Here is a 20,525-nt window from a genome sequence, read left to right as displayed (position 1 = left end):
ATACATATATATATTTTTCTTAAAAAAAAAAGTTATTAATATTTTCAATGTATCTTTTATTAGTAAAAATGTTTTATGTATTAATTGGTTGAAGTATGGTATCCTTATTTATAGATAAGTGTTGACTTAACAATGCAAGGGATAAATTGGAATCTCATTATCAAAGAAATACGTGTAATTAATCAATACGCGATAAGATCGTATAGCACAGGAAAAAGAGTGATATGGGATCAATTTCAAGACTTATCTATAATAATACTTAACTTTGATTAGTCAACGAATTAGAAGGTGAATGTGTAAATTAGCCAAATGATATAGTATTACCAATTTATACACACAATCGATGAATGTGCAAATTAGTGAAATAATATAGTATTAAAAATTTATACCACAATTAGTAAAAATAAATAAATATGTTTTTAATTTTTGAACTAGAACATAAAATTAAAATCTATTCATATTTTAAATTTTAATATATTTTTGTTCTTATACTTTAAAAATAAATTTATATAATTCGGTTTTCTAATAACTTTTTAATGAAATTATAGTTTCCAGCCGATTTTTGTTGAATAATGGGAACAGAATAAAAGGTTCCTAATATTCCCGTAGACCTAACCTGAAACAAAAGAACTACATATTGGATTCCTAATTAGTGATGTGTTTGACTTTCTTGATGTAATTTATTTCTTTTTTTTTTTTAAATTTGATTAGAATCTCTAAATATATTATAGGGTTAAATATGTTTTTGGTCCCTTAACTTTCAGTGAAAATTGGAATTAGTTTCTCTTCAAAATTTTTGTCTAATTTAGTCCCCCAACTTTAACAATGTATGAATTTAGTCAATTTAACGAAATTTTGTTAGGTTTATTTGATGTTTCAAGCACATTTCATAATAGTATTAGAGTTTTCTATACTGTTTGACACATATTTGCTTCAATGTCATATGAGAAACGTATTTGAAATATCAAATAAAATTAACAAAATTTAATTAAAATGACTAAATTCATACATTTCTAAATTTGTTAGACTAAATTAGGCCAAAGTTGTAGAGAAGACTAATTCCAATTTTCATTAAAAGTTAAGGGACTAAAATCATATTTAACCGTATATTATATCATTATTTGAATAAACCCACGTTTCTTCAAAGAATTTCCGAGCCTACACCAAATAAGCCGGGGGTAAAATATATTACCAAGTTTATTGGAATAAATTAAGTGAAAGAAAGAACCATACGTGGGCAATTAACATTAAAAAAATGGATACGAATTTGACTGCAAAACTGTATTAATTCTTATATAAAACGATGACATCGTATCTCGTTGTCTTTAATGCTTTTTTGCTTAAAGCGTGGAAGAAAAAACAGAACGACAGGGAAACACATCCAAATTAAAATAGCATATGCTCATAATTATGGTTCCTATGACTTCATCAAAGAAACAACAAACCCAACCCATGTGCACTCATCATAGATTAATACTGCAATATAAATTAAAAAAATTAAGATGATAAAGACGTAAATGAAAAGACGAAACAGGATACGGTCATAAGACAGTGAAATGTGTAGAATAGAGTAGAAAATGAATTAAGAGACTGAAATTTAAATATAATTTAATTTTATAAAATCAGTTTATTTATGAATTTATAAGTTAGGGTTCCATTCACATATATAATACATTTCATCACCTTAAACTATATATGTCTATGTGTGTAACTAGACATTAATAAAAAATATAATAATAAATAAAATAATATATCTAATAAACATAAATCTTTCTGTAATAATTTTTAATAAAATAAAATCTACATAATTTAAAAATTGACCTATTTGAGAGGATACAATACTAATAAAACATAAGTCTAATCATTAAGGAATTAACCGACATTACTTTTTACTTAAAATTTTAAAGTAATGTGTCAATCAATATTTCATCTTTATATAATGTTTTATTTTCTCATTTCTATTAAATGTGAGACTTAAACTCATACTTATAATTCTAATTCTATTTAATATAAAACTTTCAAGATAATACAAAAATATATAAGACAAGTGAGTTGAACCACAAATATATATTACAAAATACAAATTTCATGGAGGAACAAATATTCCTTGTATTTAAGAATAGGTAAACATGTTTTACCGTAAACATTAAATAATTAAGAATCAATGGAAGAAGAATAAGAAATTCTAAAAAAAAGTAAAAACGAAAGGGATGTTTGGTAAATTCAGCCAAACTTTTAGCCGGATTTCATGTAGTTGTTCAATTCAAAATGTTTCGAAAAATACAATATTTTGCAGTTCAATATGCATGAATTCCAACTGTTAATGTTTAAAGCTGACTCAAAGTTTAATTTTCAGCTTATGACTGTTTTTTTATTCGTCCTAGTGAAAGCTTATGTCTCTAGAAGGGAAATAATATTTTTTTTTCTTGTTAATTTTTAAATTTATAATTTTATGAGGTTTAATTTTTAATTAATAAAAGTATAAATAAAGGAATAGATTTTTGGTTTAAGTAATAGCAGGTTTATCTTTTGAATTTTTAAATTTGAAATTCATATGGGAAAACGACAAAACAAGGCAGTGTGGTTTAAAGCAAGTTAGCGAATTGGCAATATATTTTTTAAATATATTTCATTATGTGACTATTTTATAATTTTTAATTTCTTATTTAATATATTTGATAAAATAAATTAAGAAATTTTTATTTATATTTGTGAAATTGTTTTACTATAGTTTATGATTAAACTTTATTTAATAAGTGTTAATAATTTAAATAAATATATTATTTATATTTATACAATTCAAACGGTATAACCCAAAATTGTGATGCGTATTTTTAAATGTTAATATTATCGACAGACTGGCTGTAGAGCCAACTCTGAAATCTCCAAAATATAAAAATTAAAATTCTGCAGATGTATGTGATTTTTTTTTTCTTTTTTTTTTAAAAAAAAAACTTGTTCAGTCTAACTCTCATAGGACTATTTATGGCATATTTCTTTACAAACAAGTTTATTCATATTTATAAAATTTGAATTTCTTAACTATGTTTGAAAAGGTTGTCCTTGATAGAATTGTTGGGGATAATTTTTAATGTCAAGTATGTTTTGTGGTATAGTAGGTGTACGGTAGTATATCTCTGACGCTCGGTCTGACGGCCAGACACATCAACGTCACGGCCGGCTAAACCGAGCGGTCTAGCTTACCAATTAAATGGGCTGAATTATCAAATTGATATAACTTTATTGGGTTCGAGACCCATCATGTCGCAAATGCGAATAAATGAACATTATCATATATCACGTATCAAATAATATCTCAATAGAGATATATCAGGTAAATTTGTTTATATTTTATTCTGTTCCATTGATCTTATATCAATTCAGAGCCTATAAATAAAGAACTAAGGGCTCCAAACAAGGTACGCTCATATTCTCACACTCATACTCTCATACCTGAATGAGTACTATCATAGGACGGTTTGAAGAACGAACAGTAAAGATATTTAAAGATCTCGCATCGGAAGGAAGCATAATCACGTCATCGAAGTTAGTCTTTTCGGTCCCACAAATATCTATCGAAACAGTAGAGATTTTGAAAATTGATTTTTTTTAAGAGATATCACAATAAATTAGAAAATTTTAATTTTTTATAAGAAGAATAAATTATGGAATTGTTAGAAGACTGATATAATCGATGGTCAAGCTTAAAATTTTAAAATGAAATTTGTATAATGTTGTTTTGCTAGATTTAATTAAGTTTTGAATTTATGATAATTTGAAAATTTTAATTGAATCTGTTATATTTTATTGTTTATTTGGTCTTTAAAATTTATTTATTTTTAATTAAAAAATTATAATTTGTTTTTTTATTATTAAAATTGTAGTGGACCACCCATAACCAAATCGAATCCCATGAATTAGGTTTAAGAGACGAGAGTTCATGAAATTAAGCTACAGCTTTGAGCTCAACCAGAATGATAGAATCATAATGATTATTGTTAAATCTCATTTATGTCATTTGACTTGAGTGTTGGATGGTTGTGAAAGTATTTATAATTGAACTCCATGCCTTGGAATTACCGAAGATCAAAAGCACAACTGTTTGCAATAGTTCCAACTCATTATCGAGGATCCAGAACACAGCAATGATGTCCATAACATAAGTGTCTTGAAAGGAAATTATTAAATAGACAGAAAACCTTGGAACCAAGAAAACCAGGCACTCCGAATTGGAAACCTAAGACGTGTTGAATGATAAATTCGATGAAAATATATGGAAACAGAAGAGAACAAAATGTTGCACGCCAACATAGGGATATTGATTTTCCCATTCTAGAATGCTATTTCTCACTATACATTTTCCTCCTTCCCTACATTTCGCCTAACCTAGTTACAACTTAAACCTCCAAAGGAATATCAGCCAGTCAAAAATCTCTTCTAGAATACAATTTAATCACTCTAATATTTCTTACCAAAGCTTGCATTATTTCCCATTCATGCATTAACTCCAATACAACAATAACATCATGGAATCAAATAATCATTTAATGGGACAACTTATTTAAATTTAAATCAAATCATCACTAAATTATTTATAAGTAGAGCTGTCAAAATGGGTTTAAACACGATTCATTCGAGTTGAACCCGTGGTGGGTCGGGTTGGCTCACCAACCCGCTTACCTAATTTTATTTTGTTAAAATTTAATTTTAATTTTATAAAAAAATATTTATTATTATTTTTGCTGAAAAAATTATTTAAGTTCCATATTTTCAAAATTAATTAAACATCCATGTTGGGAGTGAAATTTAGAGTGAAATTTGTTTAGATTTGAATTATAGAAAATTTGTAATTTTTTTATTTTAAAAAAATTGTAATTAAGTGAGGCAGTGAATCAACCCGTTTACCTACCAACCCGTGGTAGGTCGAGTTGGGCTTGAATTTTTCTGACTCGCTAATAAATGAGCCGAGTTGGATTGGCTCACAAAGTGATCAACTCGTGATAAACCGGACCGGATCGAGCCGAACCTTTTGACAGCTCTATTTATAAGTCTCATTAGTAATAATTTGATGTCTATACTTATATGTTAATTCGTTTTTTATTTTTGTATTTATTTTTTACTTAAGTTCTTATTTTTGAAAAAACACTTAACATATTCATTTTTGTTATATACGTGTTATCTAAAATTTAAGTTTTTCACGTGTCAAAAATTGAATGATTTAGAATTTCTTTGATTTTGACACGTGACATATTTTACGTAAAAATAATAATTACATTTTAACATGTCAGAGTAATATTTTTGGCATATAACAGTTCCAAATTGTGGTATTAAATTGTTTTTACAAAAAGAAAAACTTAATTGATTATTTTTTTCAAAAAAAATAGACAAAAAGGTATAAAAGCCAAATGAATAAAAAATATAAATATAAAAGTATAAAATTAATTCTTATTTTATATTAGGATATCCTCCAAAATTATCTATGTCATATTAAACAAATAATTTCTCATTTATTTTTATGCATTTAAAATTTTACAATGAATATAAGCACAAATGAACAGTACGTACACCACAAATATGTTTTATCATATTAAACCCAAACCGATATAATTTTATGAAAAGCATACCTTATACTAATTCAACAAAATACATCATTTAAATAAACAACATATTATGTATGTGTGAATTTACATATATTACCATAATATATATATATATATATATATATATATATATATATATATATATATATATATATATATATATATAAACGTAATATGCATAAAAATTCATAATAAAAGTGTTAATTTCTTTTAAAAATCGTAAAATGAATAAAGGGTTAAATATGTTTTTAGTCCCTATATTTTGGGACGATTTTAGTTTTAGTCCATTTTCAAACAATGATACAATTTAATCCTTCAATTTTAGAAAACTCTGGTTTTAGTCTTTTTTACCAATTTTTTTTAACTTTATTTGTTGTTTCAAACACGTTTCATTATAGCATTTGGATTGTTTACACTGACACATTTTTGCTTCAATGTTAACTAAAAAACGTGCTTGAAATAACAAATAAAGTTAAAAAAAATTGGTAAAAAAGACTAAAACCAGAGTTCTCTAAAGTTGGAGGACTAAATTATACCATAGTTTGAAAATGGACTAAAACTAAAATCGCTTCAAAGTTTAGAGACTAAAAACATATTTAACTCATGAATAAATTATATCTCTTTTTTACTTAAGCAAGAATGTTTAAATATATATATAGACTTCAATACTTATTAGATTCTTGTATCCTAAAAAGGGGTTAAACAATTAGAAATTTAATAATAAAAACACATGCAAACTTTTAATTCTAAGAACAAGTAAAACAATAATTAAAAATAATTCAAAAAACTAGTTAGCAGAATTAAGATTCTGAATTGGTAAAACTAAGAGAGACTGTGAATATAAAAAACGAAAACATCAATTAACTTATTTTTATTTTTATTTTAAAATTCCAATTGAATGAATATGTTCCCTATCTACAGGCTATAATCTTGAGAAAGATATGAAAATAGGAATTATAATTAAAGAAATAAGAGAGAGTTAGAGGGAAGGAGAGAACACATGCAAAGTATTTTTCATTTTTTGAGAGGAGAGAGAGAAGAGAAAGGGAAGGAAATGGGCCTGGGCCTGGGCCCAAGGTTTCACATAACTTAGTTGAACATTCTTTAGTTTGTAAGTGTTTGAAAAGTATGTTATTAATTGTTTTGGGTCTTGTTTTGTCAATACAGGTGTTTCACAGGTGGCAACCTTGATCATTGAATGGGAGAAATTTAAATATTAGAAAAGTCTCAAACCGTTAACTAATCCTTTCAACGGAACAGAGGCCCACATAATATATAAACCCAATATATTTTTTTAACAATATAAACAAAAGTATCAATTATTGAAATTCATTTGGGTCACATACATATCTAGGTAAAATATTTTGTTTAAGTGGTAAGTCGATGTGTTAACTTCATCTACGGATCAATCTTAACTTACTATTAAAAAAATTCATTTTAGGAGGTTTATTTTAAGTGAGAACAAAAATAATCTCACTTTCAAAATCTATTTTCGAATAGGTTAGAGTCAAGATTAAATGAATTTGACCATAAGACTTTAATTAATTTTTAAAAATAATACAATTTATGTGTATATATAAAATCAATATATATAGTTAATATGTTATAATTTTATTATATTTAAATCAATATTTTTATATCATATCTTATTAAATAAAATATATAATGTATAATTTAAATATAGTTGAGTATAATTTTATTATTTTTATCAATTTTTTAAAGAAAAACTTATAATATTTAATGAACAGTATATTGTGATAAATTTTAAACACGAGGATAGAGAATATTTGCTTAATTTTAATAAACTTCTCAACTAAAGTTTTTTTTTCATACTTACTATATATATATATATATATATATATATATATATATATATATATATATATATATATATATATATATATATATAGTAAAGTTTATTAAAGAAAAATAAATAAATAATAAAATTTAAGTATAAATTTAAGTCATACATTACAAAAAAAACATGTAATAAAAGAACATATATTTATTATTCATAATTTCATTATTTTAAATTTTCAAATTGAGATGTAATATTTAGTTTTGAGTTGGATTTAAATGAGTATTTTTAGAACAAAAATTAAATAACCATTTTATATATTTTAAAAATATGTTTAGCCAGTCCAGAAAAATTAAATATATCTAGTCAGTTAAGGATTTTAACATTCTATGTTACGTAATTTTTCTTTATAAGCAAGTAATCTAATTTATTGAAACTCCTTATAAAGTTTATGTTAGTTTGATTAAAATGTTTATATATAGTTTTTTGAAAAATTAAAGTACTTATATTTACAAAAAAATTAAGAGTTAATTACATTTTTTTTTTCTTGTATTCAAAATAAATATTTTTTTTAAAAAGAAACTCCATGGACTAAACTTGATTCACAAAACTTTTATGAATATTTTGATCTTGTGAACTTTTTTGATGGAAGACTTTTTGATCTGTGAATTTTTCTGACAATCCATGCCAATCAGAACCAAATCACATGATGGAGTCAAATTGACATGTTTAAAGAGATTTATAAGCTTTGATTTTATGTAAAATTGATATTTATACTCTAGTAGGTTTCTACTATCTTAAATAACCAAAGCCCAATAAGATATGCATAAAAATAAGGCTTAATTGTTTACTTGATCAAGTGAGTTTTTTCAGTTTAGTATCCGGTTTTAAAAGTGTATACATTAAAGTTGTAAAAATTATATGAATTAAGTCCCTCGATTAAATTGGCATAAACCGAGTTAACTCCGAGCTGAAGTGACTATAAAATCTGATCTTTTTCTTCTCTCTCATTTGTTCTTTTTGCAATGTCCAAAATTTTCTCTTTCATGATTTTCATAATTGTAGGACATATTTGTTTTCTTTTTCTCCTTCCTCCAAGGTGTTCCTCTACACATTCCCATTCCTTCTTCTCGGCTTGACACTTTCTGGTTCGATTCAAAAATTCCTCTGTCATTCCGTGCAAAGTTCCTCTGTCGTTCGGTGAAAAATTCCCCTTCCCTCTTCTCGGCTTGACACTTGCCGTTCGGCTTGACACTCTCAGCTTGACTTCCTTCCTTCCTTCATCCGATGCTCGACCACTATGTGCAACTGATTCACCCACCTCGTTACTGTCATGTCTTGCGCATGTTACAAAAACCCCCAATCAAGTGTTACAAAAACCCCAATCAGAAAAGCACTGTGAAGCTGCCACACTCATCTTCTTCACCAAAAACCTCCATAGTTTCACATAACTAGGACACCACCAGTCCACCCCCTTCATCATTTTCGCACAACAACCTTCATTGCAAAACCTTCATCAATCTAAATTGTGTTGCTGTTTGTTACGGATGGAACAGTAAAAGAGATTGATGCATCGAACGGTAGAGGACGCTTGAATTGAATGACCGTGTGTGAAGGAAATGACAAGAAGAGCATAGGAGAGAAAAAGAAGTCTATTCATCTACTATTTTTAATTAATGTTCAGAGAAGTAGAAAATAAAAAGAAAAAGATGCCACGAAGAGTAGAGGAAAAAGAGAAAAAATTTGCAAACCTTTCTAATTCCTAGGAAGCATCATGCATCATCCCAATAGTCATAAAAACGTTTTTCATAAATTAAGACTTTATTATATATTTTATATTTAATTTAACGAAATTTGGAACTTACGGTTTTATTTTTAAAAAAATCATTTCAGTCTGTCAAGTTTAAAAAGTATATAATTTTAGTTAGACTTAATGTTGAATGATTAAACACAGTTTTACAAATTAGTTACACTTACTGTCGAATGATTACTTGTTTTATATAATTTTGCGTTTACCAATTAAAGTCATTTTGAGTCGAATTCACAACTTTCCACAAACCTTTTTTTTTTCTTGTTTCTTTGCATTTGTTTGAAACTTTCTAGTAGCCGACCTTTGACCTATCATTTGTCCTTTCTTCCCAAGTAATCCCCAAAATCTTGCACAAGATTTGTGTGGTGATCAAAGTTCAATCGGATAACATTTTTATTTCAAACCCTAACAAAGGGTTTAATTTAGATTAATGTTATGCTTCTTCACGGAAGTGAACTTTGTTTCTTTCAGAGACCAAACGCAACACAAACATAAACACAAACACTTTGGGGGCAGTTTCAAGTTGTGATTCATAGCATAGTTGGATTTAATGCCACAACATGCATTATTCGTCACAGCTATGTGATTATCACGATTACGATATTCCCACCAAAGTTGAAGAAAAGCACACGTAACCATTTGAATGAGATTAAGTGCTAAATGACAACAAGTAGTAATATGACAGACATTAATAATTGGGAAGAAAATGCACCAACCAATGTGACTGATTTGCAGCCATTCATCCACTACCAGTGTTCGAAAAGCACGAGAAAAGGGCTAATTAAAAGAAAACGAAAGAAGGAGCCCACTGTGGAACAATGATGCTTCAATAATACAACGTCCTCGTCACCCTCTAAACTTTCTTAGTTCCACAACTAGTGGTAGTAATCATATCTCAACAAAGATCAACCCACTTTTATTATTATCTTATTATATAATTTGTAATGATGGTTAAGAAAAGGAAATGGTAATAATCTAGATTAATCTTCTGTCTAAGCCATCATTACCCTAGTGGGACCAAATTCATTATTTTCCTTTTCCCCTACCTAGTTAAGATTTTTATGTTGCTCTCTTTGCCTCTGCTCTGACTTCAGCTACTACCTACCACACCAAATTCATTGCTTCCATTCTATTCTCTCTTGTCTATAAGCTTATATAACTATTTGCAAGCAAAGAAATTAACTACTAGGAAAATAACCATGAAAGGAATTGATTTGCTATGTTCTTCCTCAGCTTCCACAGCTGTAACTTCTAGCATGCACCATCGTTCTACGGTGCGTGGAAGAACAAAAAGCTACGACCATGATGGAAGGAAAAGCCAACTCTGTGTACCTTGTTCATCCCAATTGCCCTTAACTCCTAAGCCTCACTTGGAGAAGCACAGAAAGAGCTCGGCTGATAAGGCTAACAGTGACACGCGTAGAAAAAGTTCTGTTGATGTTAATGACCTATATACTCATGCCAGTGCTGAGCGTTCATCCAGAAGATATCTCCTTGCTGACGCGCCATTCGTTGAGTGGGTATCAGAGTCTAATAAATTCACACAAATGGTTCCTTCTCGACATGATGTCGAAGACAAGACCATGGTTATAAAAAGAAACCATGCTCCTACTCTTCGCTCCTCTTCTTCAGCTCGCTCCAAGGACCAGGTTTTTCTTTTCTTTTCTTTTCAACCTTTGTTTCTTTTTTCTCAAAATGATACTTACCAGTTACCACTTTTTCTGAAACCTTTATCAGGTTGTGGTTTTGAGGGTGTCATTGCACTGCAAGGCCTGCGAAGGGAAAATTAGAAAACATATTTCAAAAATGGAAGGTGAGTCTGGTTTATACATACTTAGTTTTGGAGTTTACATAGCAGTATAGTTGAATTTTATGTTCTTTGTAAACATTAAAGTTTGATGTTTATGCTAATGCTACCATAATCATTTATATAAACTAATCTTGCATGAAAGAAAGGTGATTTGTTGAGAATATTATATGGGTTTGTAGGAGTGACATCATTCAGCATAGAAATGGAGACAAAGAAAGTGACGATAATCGGAGACGTGACACCAATGGGGGTACTGGCGAGTGTATCCAAGGTGAAGAATGCACAACTTTGGCCATCTCTCTAGACTTGAATCTGATACACCTTTGTGGTGTGCGTGTTTGTATGATTAGAATTTGGATAACCTGTGAAGCACTCGAAAGTGTGTTGTAAATGAACATTTTTCACTTAGTTGTTTACTTCTTGTGGTGAGTGAAGTGGTACAACTGACAATTCTTAATTGGTCATCTGGTGTGTTTCACCACCAAATGTTTTCTCTTCCTCACTGCAGCCTATATCAAAACACAGACCTGGCAAACTTTTGAAAGAAGAAAAGGGTAACGTGTATTATTAGCTTTAAAATGTAGCCGTGCGCCTAAGACCCACATTATCTTGTTAGTGCTGGTGGGGTTAACTAGTATATAAAAACGAAGTAAGTATATGTGTTGGTAGAAAATAAAGAAATTGAAAATAAGTGTGATTGCAAACCATTTTGAAGCTGAAGAAGCTCATTCAGTATATAACGAGAGAAGGACTTATGAGAAACCTTGAGGCTAAGCACTTGAAAAGCAATAATGGGTATACATTTCTCCAAGCACTTGGAATGCACTTTGTTGGGGATACAAGTAACAGGGTAATGCATGCCAGACAGTGGTAGCAGAGAGCACTCAAGACCAGGCTGGTCTGTTTGGAAGCATTCTCTTGGGAAAACTAATGGTTATAAGGTTTTCTTTTTGAGCTTCTGAAGGAACTTAGAGTTGGTTAATGTGACATGACGGCGGTCCCATTGTTGAAGAGTTCGGTTTGCTTTAGTTGTTTTTGTGAACATTGTACATTATACATTCCCTACAAGTAACCTAATCATGAGACCATAGTCCACTTTTATGGTTGCCTAGTCTTGCTCAAATTTGACGTAGTCCCGTGTTTTTATCTTCCTTTTGCTTTATCTACTTTCTCAAACCAATTCATCAGACAAAAGGTACCCTGTAGAAGCCACTAGATTTCCATTTATCGCTGGTTTTACTTTCCTCCTAGTGTTGTTTCTTTGCTTCAATTTGTTTTACTAAAGGAAAAATGATATTTTGACACAATTTTTTGACACTATTTTGACACTGTACACGTGTCAAAATGTGATTAGACGATTTCAAATTAAAAAAGTTGAGACAGGAATATGTTTGGAAGAAAAAAACCAAATGTTGTTTTTTAATTTGAAATCGTCCAACCACATTTTGACACGTGTGCAGTGTCAAAATGGTGTCAAAAAATGGTATTAAAATTTTATTTTGCTTTACTAAAATCTGTGTAACTGACGAACACAGTAACTTATTATACTTGATTCTCAACATTTTTTTTTTAAAAAAGGAGGGTTCCTTTTACATACACTCTTCTAGTATTTGTTACCTATGAACACTAATGTTGAAATTTGAAAAAACAAATAGAGGGTAATTTATCCCGTAATTGAAATAATTGAATTAAAATTTAGATATTAAGGGTAAGTTATCACGAATCTCAGAATAAAATCGTCCATTGGCGACTTCTTCCTAAATGAAGTAATGACCCATGATAATTTTTTTTTTTAAATGCATTGAACTAAAGTCGTAATAGTTAATTAAGATGATTTGGATTCCATTAAAATTCCTTACTGATATCCTATAGATGGAAAGTAGTTATTATTTCTAATAAATTTTCTTTAACATATTTACAAAAAAGTAGTTACGAATCAACTTTATTTTTTAAGATTTTTATGAAAAAATCGTTAAAACTATTGATAACTTTAATTGAAAAGTCGTCCAGACTCATAATGATTTATTCTTAATCTGAAAATTTTAAATCAATTATCAAATTTTAAAATTTACGGGTAAACAACTTCAATTTTAAAATTTTTTCTTAAATGTCCATCGCTTTACATAGATTGTGTATCTAACCATACATACTAATAATTTGTTTGAATTTCAAGACCCAAAAAACTATTTATGTGTATAGCAGAATGGTTCGACAAAAGAAATTTTTACAGTGAAATCAATAAATCTTAACAATTTTATGGCAATAAGTAAGTTGTATAATTTGTGACGTAAAAGTTGTGTTGTATATTTAAAATCTTGACAACAATTACTTCCGTATTCATGGCAAAGTCGTGTGATGTAATTTTAAGATAATGTTTTTTAATTAATTGTTTTTGTTAGGACATGACAGTAACATTTAGTGTCTAAGTTGGATTGTCTTTAACCAGCAACAAATGGCCATTCTCCACCGTCGCAAGAAACTTCCATGAAAAATAGACATGTTAAAACAATATCTTAAATAACAATATCTTAAAAGTTTAATACATCTTTTGGTCCCACCTTTTGTGGCTTTTGTTCAAAATCGTCCCACATTTGGAAAAAAATCACTTTGGTCCCATATTTCATTAAATGTTGTTCAAAATCGTCCTTTTAACAGATGACGTTAAAATCTTAACAGAGCAGAGGCTGACATGGCAAAACGTTGATGAGCTATTAAATTAAAAACTTACGTGGCTTCTGAAATCATTTATAATTAAAATAAAAAAAAGTGACATATACGTTCACTGTGTTATGCTGCCTTTTATGCTCGTTTTCGCTTGAGTATGTGCTGTGTTGAGTCTTCCACATTCTTCATTCTACACTTTCATTGCACACTTTCATCCCCTTCCCTGAACACACCCTGCATTAGTGAAGCTACAACAATCACTTCTGCGGTCAATCCATTCTTAAATCATTAAACACCACTGCTTCTCCTATTTTCCATAGATTTTAATGCCTCTCTTCACCCCCAACCAACAATAGAATGGATTCACTAAGCAGAAACTCACACCCAACCAATAACAAGAACCAGATTCAATACCTTAGTGTTAGTGTTTGTTTCGCCTTCCCGAGTCATGGAAGAACATAGGGAAGAGCCCAACCCCCCTCAACGTCACGGCTACCTGCAGACTCAACCCCTCCTTCATCTTCCACTAAACCCTTTTCTTCCTTATTTTCCAACATCAACAACAGTATAACTCAAACAAGAAAGAACAACACCCGCCAAGTTAATGAACGTGAAAAGAATAAACCCCTCGCACACTACCCTATTATCCCGAATCTCTTCTCAAAAACTCTATCGCCAATTCGTTCCCTTTGAATCTGAATCATGCCGCGAAAGAAGAAAAGCCATGTCCCTTTCTTCACCAACGATTCCCGAAAACGCTAAAAGCCCAATGACAAACTAGACCGCGACGATGAAGAAGATCTAGAGATAGAAAGCGATTTTGATGAAGATGGTTCCTCCGCCGGCGTTGACGACGGCTTCGGTAGGACCAAGGGATAGAAACAGAACAAAGGGGGTGGAGAACTTGAAGAAGATGCTTGCGTCTCATTTCACGACAACTAATTCCGATGGAGGCGGTGGCGGTCTGTTTAGTTGGCGGCGACCGTCGAGAAATTGAAGAAGATGCTTGCGCAAGATGAAGAGGAGATAGGGAAAGGGTCTGGCGTAGTGACTGGCGTTGATCCTTACGGTGATTGCTCACGGAGGAGACAGGCGGTGGAGATGGTGGTCTTAGGGTTCGCCAGCGGAGAGGTGGGAGAGAGGCCCTGGGTCTCTTGTTCTTCGTTGAGTGAAATGGGGAGGAAAGTGGGAGAGAGGCCCTGGGTTTCTAATTTGTTTTTAATTACCCTTAAATTTTTCAAAAAGCCACGTCATATAAATTGGGCACAGGTGGATAGAATTTTGCCACGCTAGCAACTTCACTGTTAAAAATTTAACGCCGTCTGCCATAAGAACCATTTTGAACAACATTTAATAAAATATGGGACCAAAGTGATTTTTTTCCAAAGGTGGGATGATTTTGAACAAAAGCCACAAAAAGTGGGACCAAAAGATGTATTAAACCTATCTTAAATAAGTTGCAGCAAAACTGATGTAATAAAAACATGATAAATGAGTTTCTAGGTTCTTCAATATCTTGAAACTTTATAACTATGTTCGAAATGGGAAGAAAATGAATGTTTGCAGTGACAACGCAACAACACTTTTTGTGTTGGAGAAAGAAAGAGAGAGAAGAAGTGATGATGAAAGCGTTAGTTTGGTTTGCGTTTGGTGACGAAGAAGGAAGAAAAATGACTTTTGTAGTGAAAAATTGATGTACAAATAAAAAAAATTTAGTGGGAATATAATTTTCACCCTAGGAAGCAAATACTCATCATTTCTTCAAAAAAAAATATTACTTGAATACTTAATAAAGAAATTATTTTAAATGGACGGTCAACTCTACAACCAAACCGAAGCATATTGACTTTCACCGTAAAGCTAAATAAAAACTTGGATAATGATATTTTGACAATGGGATACGTGTCATCATTTTATTGGTCTATTTGAATTTATGTTTAAAAAATATTTAAAACGGACCAATCACAAACTGCCACGTATGCGTTGTCAAAAAATTATTAAAAAAGTGTTGTTAAAAGAAGTTTTTCTTAAAAACTTTTCAAACCCAGATGATAACTACCCATACGACAAAAAAAATGTTGATGAAGGTGCTTTATATTTAAAAGTCACGTTTTTTTAGTCAATTTTGTTTAACTTTTTAATTATATTTTTTATATTTTTCTTTTAAAAAAATTAAACTAATCATTCTATAAATAAAAGTTAACTAAAATTACTCTGGCTTTTTTCGATGAATCCGTCTTAATAAGATTTGCTGTGCATCGGAGTTGGAGAGAGAAAGTTTAATGATTCCATTATTGAAAAGTGCTAATTCTTTTCTCTTATTACGTTCAATATCAAACAATTATCGAAGATTGCTAATCCTACCATCATAACAATTTCTTTTTATCTTTATTTATTTTTATTTGAAAAGATATGCTTATAGAGTTATTTTCTTACATCATATACATGTCTTTTTCTAAAATATAAATAGAAAACAGGCCACACAGTCCGATTCGATTCGACTTATCAAAGGTTGGTCACTTAGTAAATCAGTCCAATCTAACTCATTTATTAACGAGTCAGAAAAATTCGAACTCAATCCGACTCACCAAGAATTAGTGAATTATACGGTTTGGTTCACTAATTCACCTAATTACAATTTTTTTAAAATAAAAAAATTACAAATTATTTATAATTCAAATCTAAATAATTTTTACTCTCAAAAGCATCTTAAACTCAAAATAATTCAATATTACCCTTCCAAAATACTCTATCTCAATATTTGTTTTCTAAGTAACCTTCCAATATTCACCTGTCAATGTCCACTTGTTACCTTCTTTGGAGAGACAAGTCTTTGTAATATCTTTTCTTAATCTCAATCATCCAATTCAGTTAGTGACATATCTTTATTTTTTTTCTTTTTACTTATGGAGATTTTGAGCCTACTAACTTAATATTTCTATTTATACTTACAAATAATTACGCAACCTATAACAAATTCTCCCAAACACGTGTATTAGCTCTTTAACAATGATTTAAATCTAATATCAAGATTCAATCCTAATTACATTGATACTTATAATATCAATCATACTGGAATTCAATCATATAAGAAATTATACCATTTTCTAATAATCAATATACAATCTTATATATGGTGTTTTAGATGAAAATGATGAAAGGGCAGTATGATGGACATTGATTATGAATTAATTAGTAGAGTACTCTCGTCCACGTGCAGTGCACCCTACCATTTTTCCCTAAACGTGCATGCAGACAGACAAGTACTCTGTCTGAGAAGAAGAAGGTTGAACAATGTAACACTGCTTGATCTGGAAAGTGTTTCTTTCTCAACGATCAGATTTTTAATTTCGTGATGGAAATTCATACACCAACGTATTCCTGTGCTGTACAACACCATTTTTTGACATGACACTGCACACGTGTCAAAATGTGGTTGGACGATTTCAAATTAAAAAAGTTGATACAGGAGTATATTTGGAAAAGAAAAACCAAAGTTTATTTTTTTAATTTGAAATCGTTCAACCACATTTTGACACGTGTACAGTATCAAAATGGTGTCAAAAAATGATGTTAAAATATTATTTTCCAGTACAAGAGGGTATCCAATGCCACAAGACTGCATCAAGTTGGACCACGTAACACCATCATCACATCACATACCCATCATACCGAAACACATTTCCATCGCAAGTTCATTAAACATGTTTTCTATCAATGTTTTCCAGGTATTATTTGTTTTGAAATTTAAGGAATGGAGTGTTTATAAAACTGAATTAGATCAAGAAGCGCTTTCAACCCTCCTTTTCTTTCATGAAAAAACAGAAAAAATCACATCATACAGCTAGCTAGCACTTCTCACACACCATCGTTTGAAGTTTCATTCTTTCTATGATTCATTTTCTTGGTACATCACACATCGATCCTCTTCACTATAAATACACCTACCGACAGTCATCCTCTTTAAGATCACACACACACAGCTAAAATCTCTCTCAACTCAACCTTGTCAACTCTAAGAACACACCATAGCTTACCCTTAACGTTTTTGCAGAATCCTTCTGAAATCATAGCCAAAAATGAACAAAGATCAAAGACCAAAGAAAAGGTGAAGCTTTAAGAATGTTCAGTTATTGGAGATCCAGGAGAATGTCCGGGTCGAGATCCGGCAATGAGAAGGCCTTGGTTGATTCCGAAATCTATTACGTACGTGGCCTCTCCCGGCGGTGGCAAAAGCGTCTGAAATTGTCTGGTTGGTGGTGAAGTGCGCCGATTCGATCAAAATACCGGCATGACTCCATCAAACTCTGTAGCAACACGTCTCACCAAATTTAGCAGGTATGTTGATGAATTCAAACATAGACATTAGAGTTGAACATTCCTAAACAAACATTTTGATGAATACTTCAGTATATTTCTTATTAGTTTTGTATTTTATGCATAAGGTTTTTATTTTTGATCTTTATATATATTTTTAATTCAATTAAGTTCTTGTTTCTTTAAAAAAAAATTCTTAAGTTAAATTGGCCTAACATACACGTGTCAATATCTGAATTACTTGTTATCTTAAAATTTTTAAAGTAAGTATATAAAAGTAAATGAGATTACCGCTATTACAAGAATGAAAATTGTTTAAATTATTTCCTTATATCGTTGATGTGCTTTATTACATCTTTATTTAGAATTAGATAAACAAATCCTACTTTAGTCTCTTAAATTTAAGTTTACCTTTATTCTCTAAATTTAAAATTAATTTTTAATATTGTGATTTGAAAAATCAAGAAAGTTTTTGTTTTAGTCCTATCTAAAACAGGTTAAGATGAATACTTTAAAAAAATAAATTTAAGAGTATTTAATATAGTAAAACTATACAAATAAAAGAAAAGTAGGTTATCAAGAAACTATCTCATTGTTTCAGTTTTCCTTTATGTCCTTTTTTTTTTGCTTTACACAATCAATTTACTCACTTAGAACCTAATCATAGAAACATAGAAGCTTCTAATGACTTTTGAAAAAATTGACAATGAAAAATAAAATACAATGAAACTAATAGACTTTTTATGTGAAAGATACTTGTTTTATTTATTTTTATATATATCCATTTTCTACTTAAAGAACAACAATGTTGATCATTAATGTTGTGTTCACATAAACATATTTAACTGTTCATGCAGTTTTGAGAGCAAAGAAATACAGGAAATTTCGTGTTCGCTTGAGAGGAAAAACAAGGATCACGAAGATGGATTCGTGGGATGGATAGATTTTCGGTCACCCGCGACAGGGGAGAGATCAGGAGGGATTTGCAGTAAAAAGTCATATGTGCTCTCAATGTATTATTGTATTCCATCTCTGTATATCACTTTAATATACATAATCGATTCATAATCGATTCACTTTTACACATAACCGATTCTAAAAGTTGATAATAAAAAGTTTAACTTGCAGGGTTGTAGATGGGGACGAAGGAGCTTCTGCAGGTTGATGGCGTGAAGAAGAAAAAGGTTGATGATGAGTGTGTGGGTTTGAGAGCGAAAGAAGACGATGAACAATGCTTGGAATGAAATTTGACTGAGGCGTATTTGGCACCGATGCTTTCTAGGAAACCCCCATCGTCGAAGTTTCCAGATCCATCACCAAACACAACTACCTCATCCTCAATGTCGACGATATTTCGCGGGTCGTTCTTCTTCGCCATTTCTGGTTGTCCTGGCCTAGTCCTGATCGGCGTTCCCAAAGATGTTCGACAGTAACTTACAGTTCCTAATTGGGACCTTCCCAATAAGCTTCCCAGGTACACCACCAGACTGCCCAAACTCCCCAGGGATGCCTAGTTGGAACAAATTGTCAGACTCGTATTGGAGGCCCAAAAGCCCGTTTTGTATGTGGGAGTTGGTTCTTCGAACTCCAGCGCCGAGCTGAAGCGATTTGTGGAACTCACTCGGATTCTTGTTGTCGGCACTTTAATAGGCCTTAGAACTTTCCCCATGGGCCACGAACATTCCCTTCAAATGTTGGGATGCATGGTACTGTTTATGTCAAGGAAAATGTATCTTTAACAACTTTTTTTTGATAATTTTTTACAACCGCTTATGTGACAGCTTATGATTGATATGTTTTAAATATACGATCAATAAAATAGTGACACTCATTGTACTTATGCCAACTACATCGTTGATAAAAGTGATTTGTTGCTTGCCTTTAGGGTGAGTACAAAAATCATATTTTATGACGTACAAAAACGAGCTATGACGTACATAGTTTTGTATGTATAATAGGTCTACACATTTTATGACGTAGCAAAAATTTAGGTCATGATAGCCTGAACATATTATGATGCAGTTTTCAAAATCAGTCCATTTTTATATATGAATATTGGAGAAAATTGTTTCGAATTGATATTGAGTACTACAAAAAAGAAGGGATTTACCGACGAACAAAAGCCCTCGGTACGGACCAAAAGTCGTCGGTAAACCCCCCTTACCGACGGCCTGTCGACGGCCTTTTGGCCCTCGGTATTACCGAGGGCCTGAAAGCCCTCGGTAATACCGAAGGCCACAAGGCCGTGGGTAATACCGAAGGCCATGAGGCCCTCGGTAACGCTGTTCGAAAGTGTGTTAGCGACGGCGCGACGGCCTGGAGGCCGTCTATAATTTTGATAGTCTTTTTTGAAGCCAATTTGCTTCTCTATTAAACCCAAAACCTGCAAATGAGAAATCAACAATCCCAAACAGCAATTTATCCAGACAACATCAATTCCAAACATCAATTCAAATGTAATCATTCAACATTCATCAAGAAAACTTCAATCATTCTAAGTTTCCAAAGATGATAAGTGTCAAAACA

General features: G+C 30.8%; 1 protein-coding gene across 1 annotated transcript; it reads left to right on the top strand.

Moving 5' to 3' along the window:
* The first annotated feature begins 9,929 nt into the window (after positions 1-9,929).
* Positions 9,930-12,129, top strand: LOC106755704 (protein SODIUM POTASSIUM ROOT DEFECTIVE 3-like). Its single transcript, XM_014637910.2, has 3 exons — positions 9,930-10,857; positions 10,946-11,021; positions 11,198-12,129. The coding sequence occupies exons 1-3, from the start codon at positions 10,408-10,410 to the stop codon at positions 11,320-11,322; spliced, it is 651 nt and encodes a 216-aa protein (XP_014493396.1). The 5' UTR covers positions 9,930-10,407; the 3' UTR covers positions 11,323-12,129.
* Positions 12,130-20,525: the final 8,396 nt, after the last annotated feature.

This window comes from Vigna radiata, chromosome 2 (genome assembly GCF_000741045.1).
Source record: "Vigna radiata var. radiata cultivar VC1973A chromosome 2, Vradiata_ver6, whole genome shotgun sequence".
Lineage (NCBI taxonomy): Eukaryota > Viridiplantae > Streptophyta > Magnoliopsida > Fabales > Fabaceae > Vigna > Vigna radiata.
The sequence above is the reverse complement of the archived record's forward strand: the minus strand, read 5'-3'. Positions and strand labels throughout refer to the sequence as shown.

Excerpts from the sequence above, each read along its gene's own strand:
- LOC106755704 (XM_014637910.2), top strand. The coding sequence starts at position 10,408 with ATGAAAGGAATTGATTTGCTATGTTCTTCCTCAGCTTCCACAGCTGTA. Across the intron at positions 10,858-10,945 it reads CAGCTCGCTCCAAGGACCAG|GTTGTGGTTTTGAGGGTGTC; the intron begins GTTTTTCTTTTC and ends AACCTTTATCAG. Across the intron at positions 11,022-11,197 it reads ACATATTTCAAAAATGGAAG|GAGTGACATCATTCAGCATA; the intron begins GTGAGTCTGGTT and ends ATGGGTTTGTAG.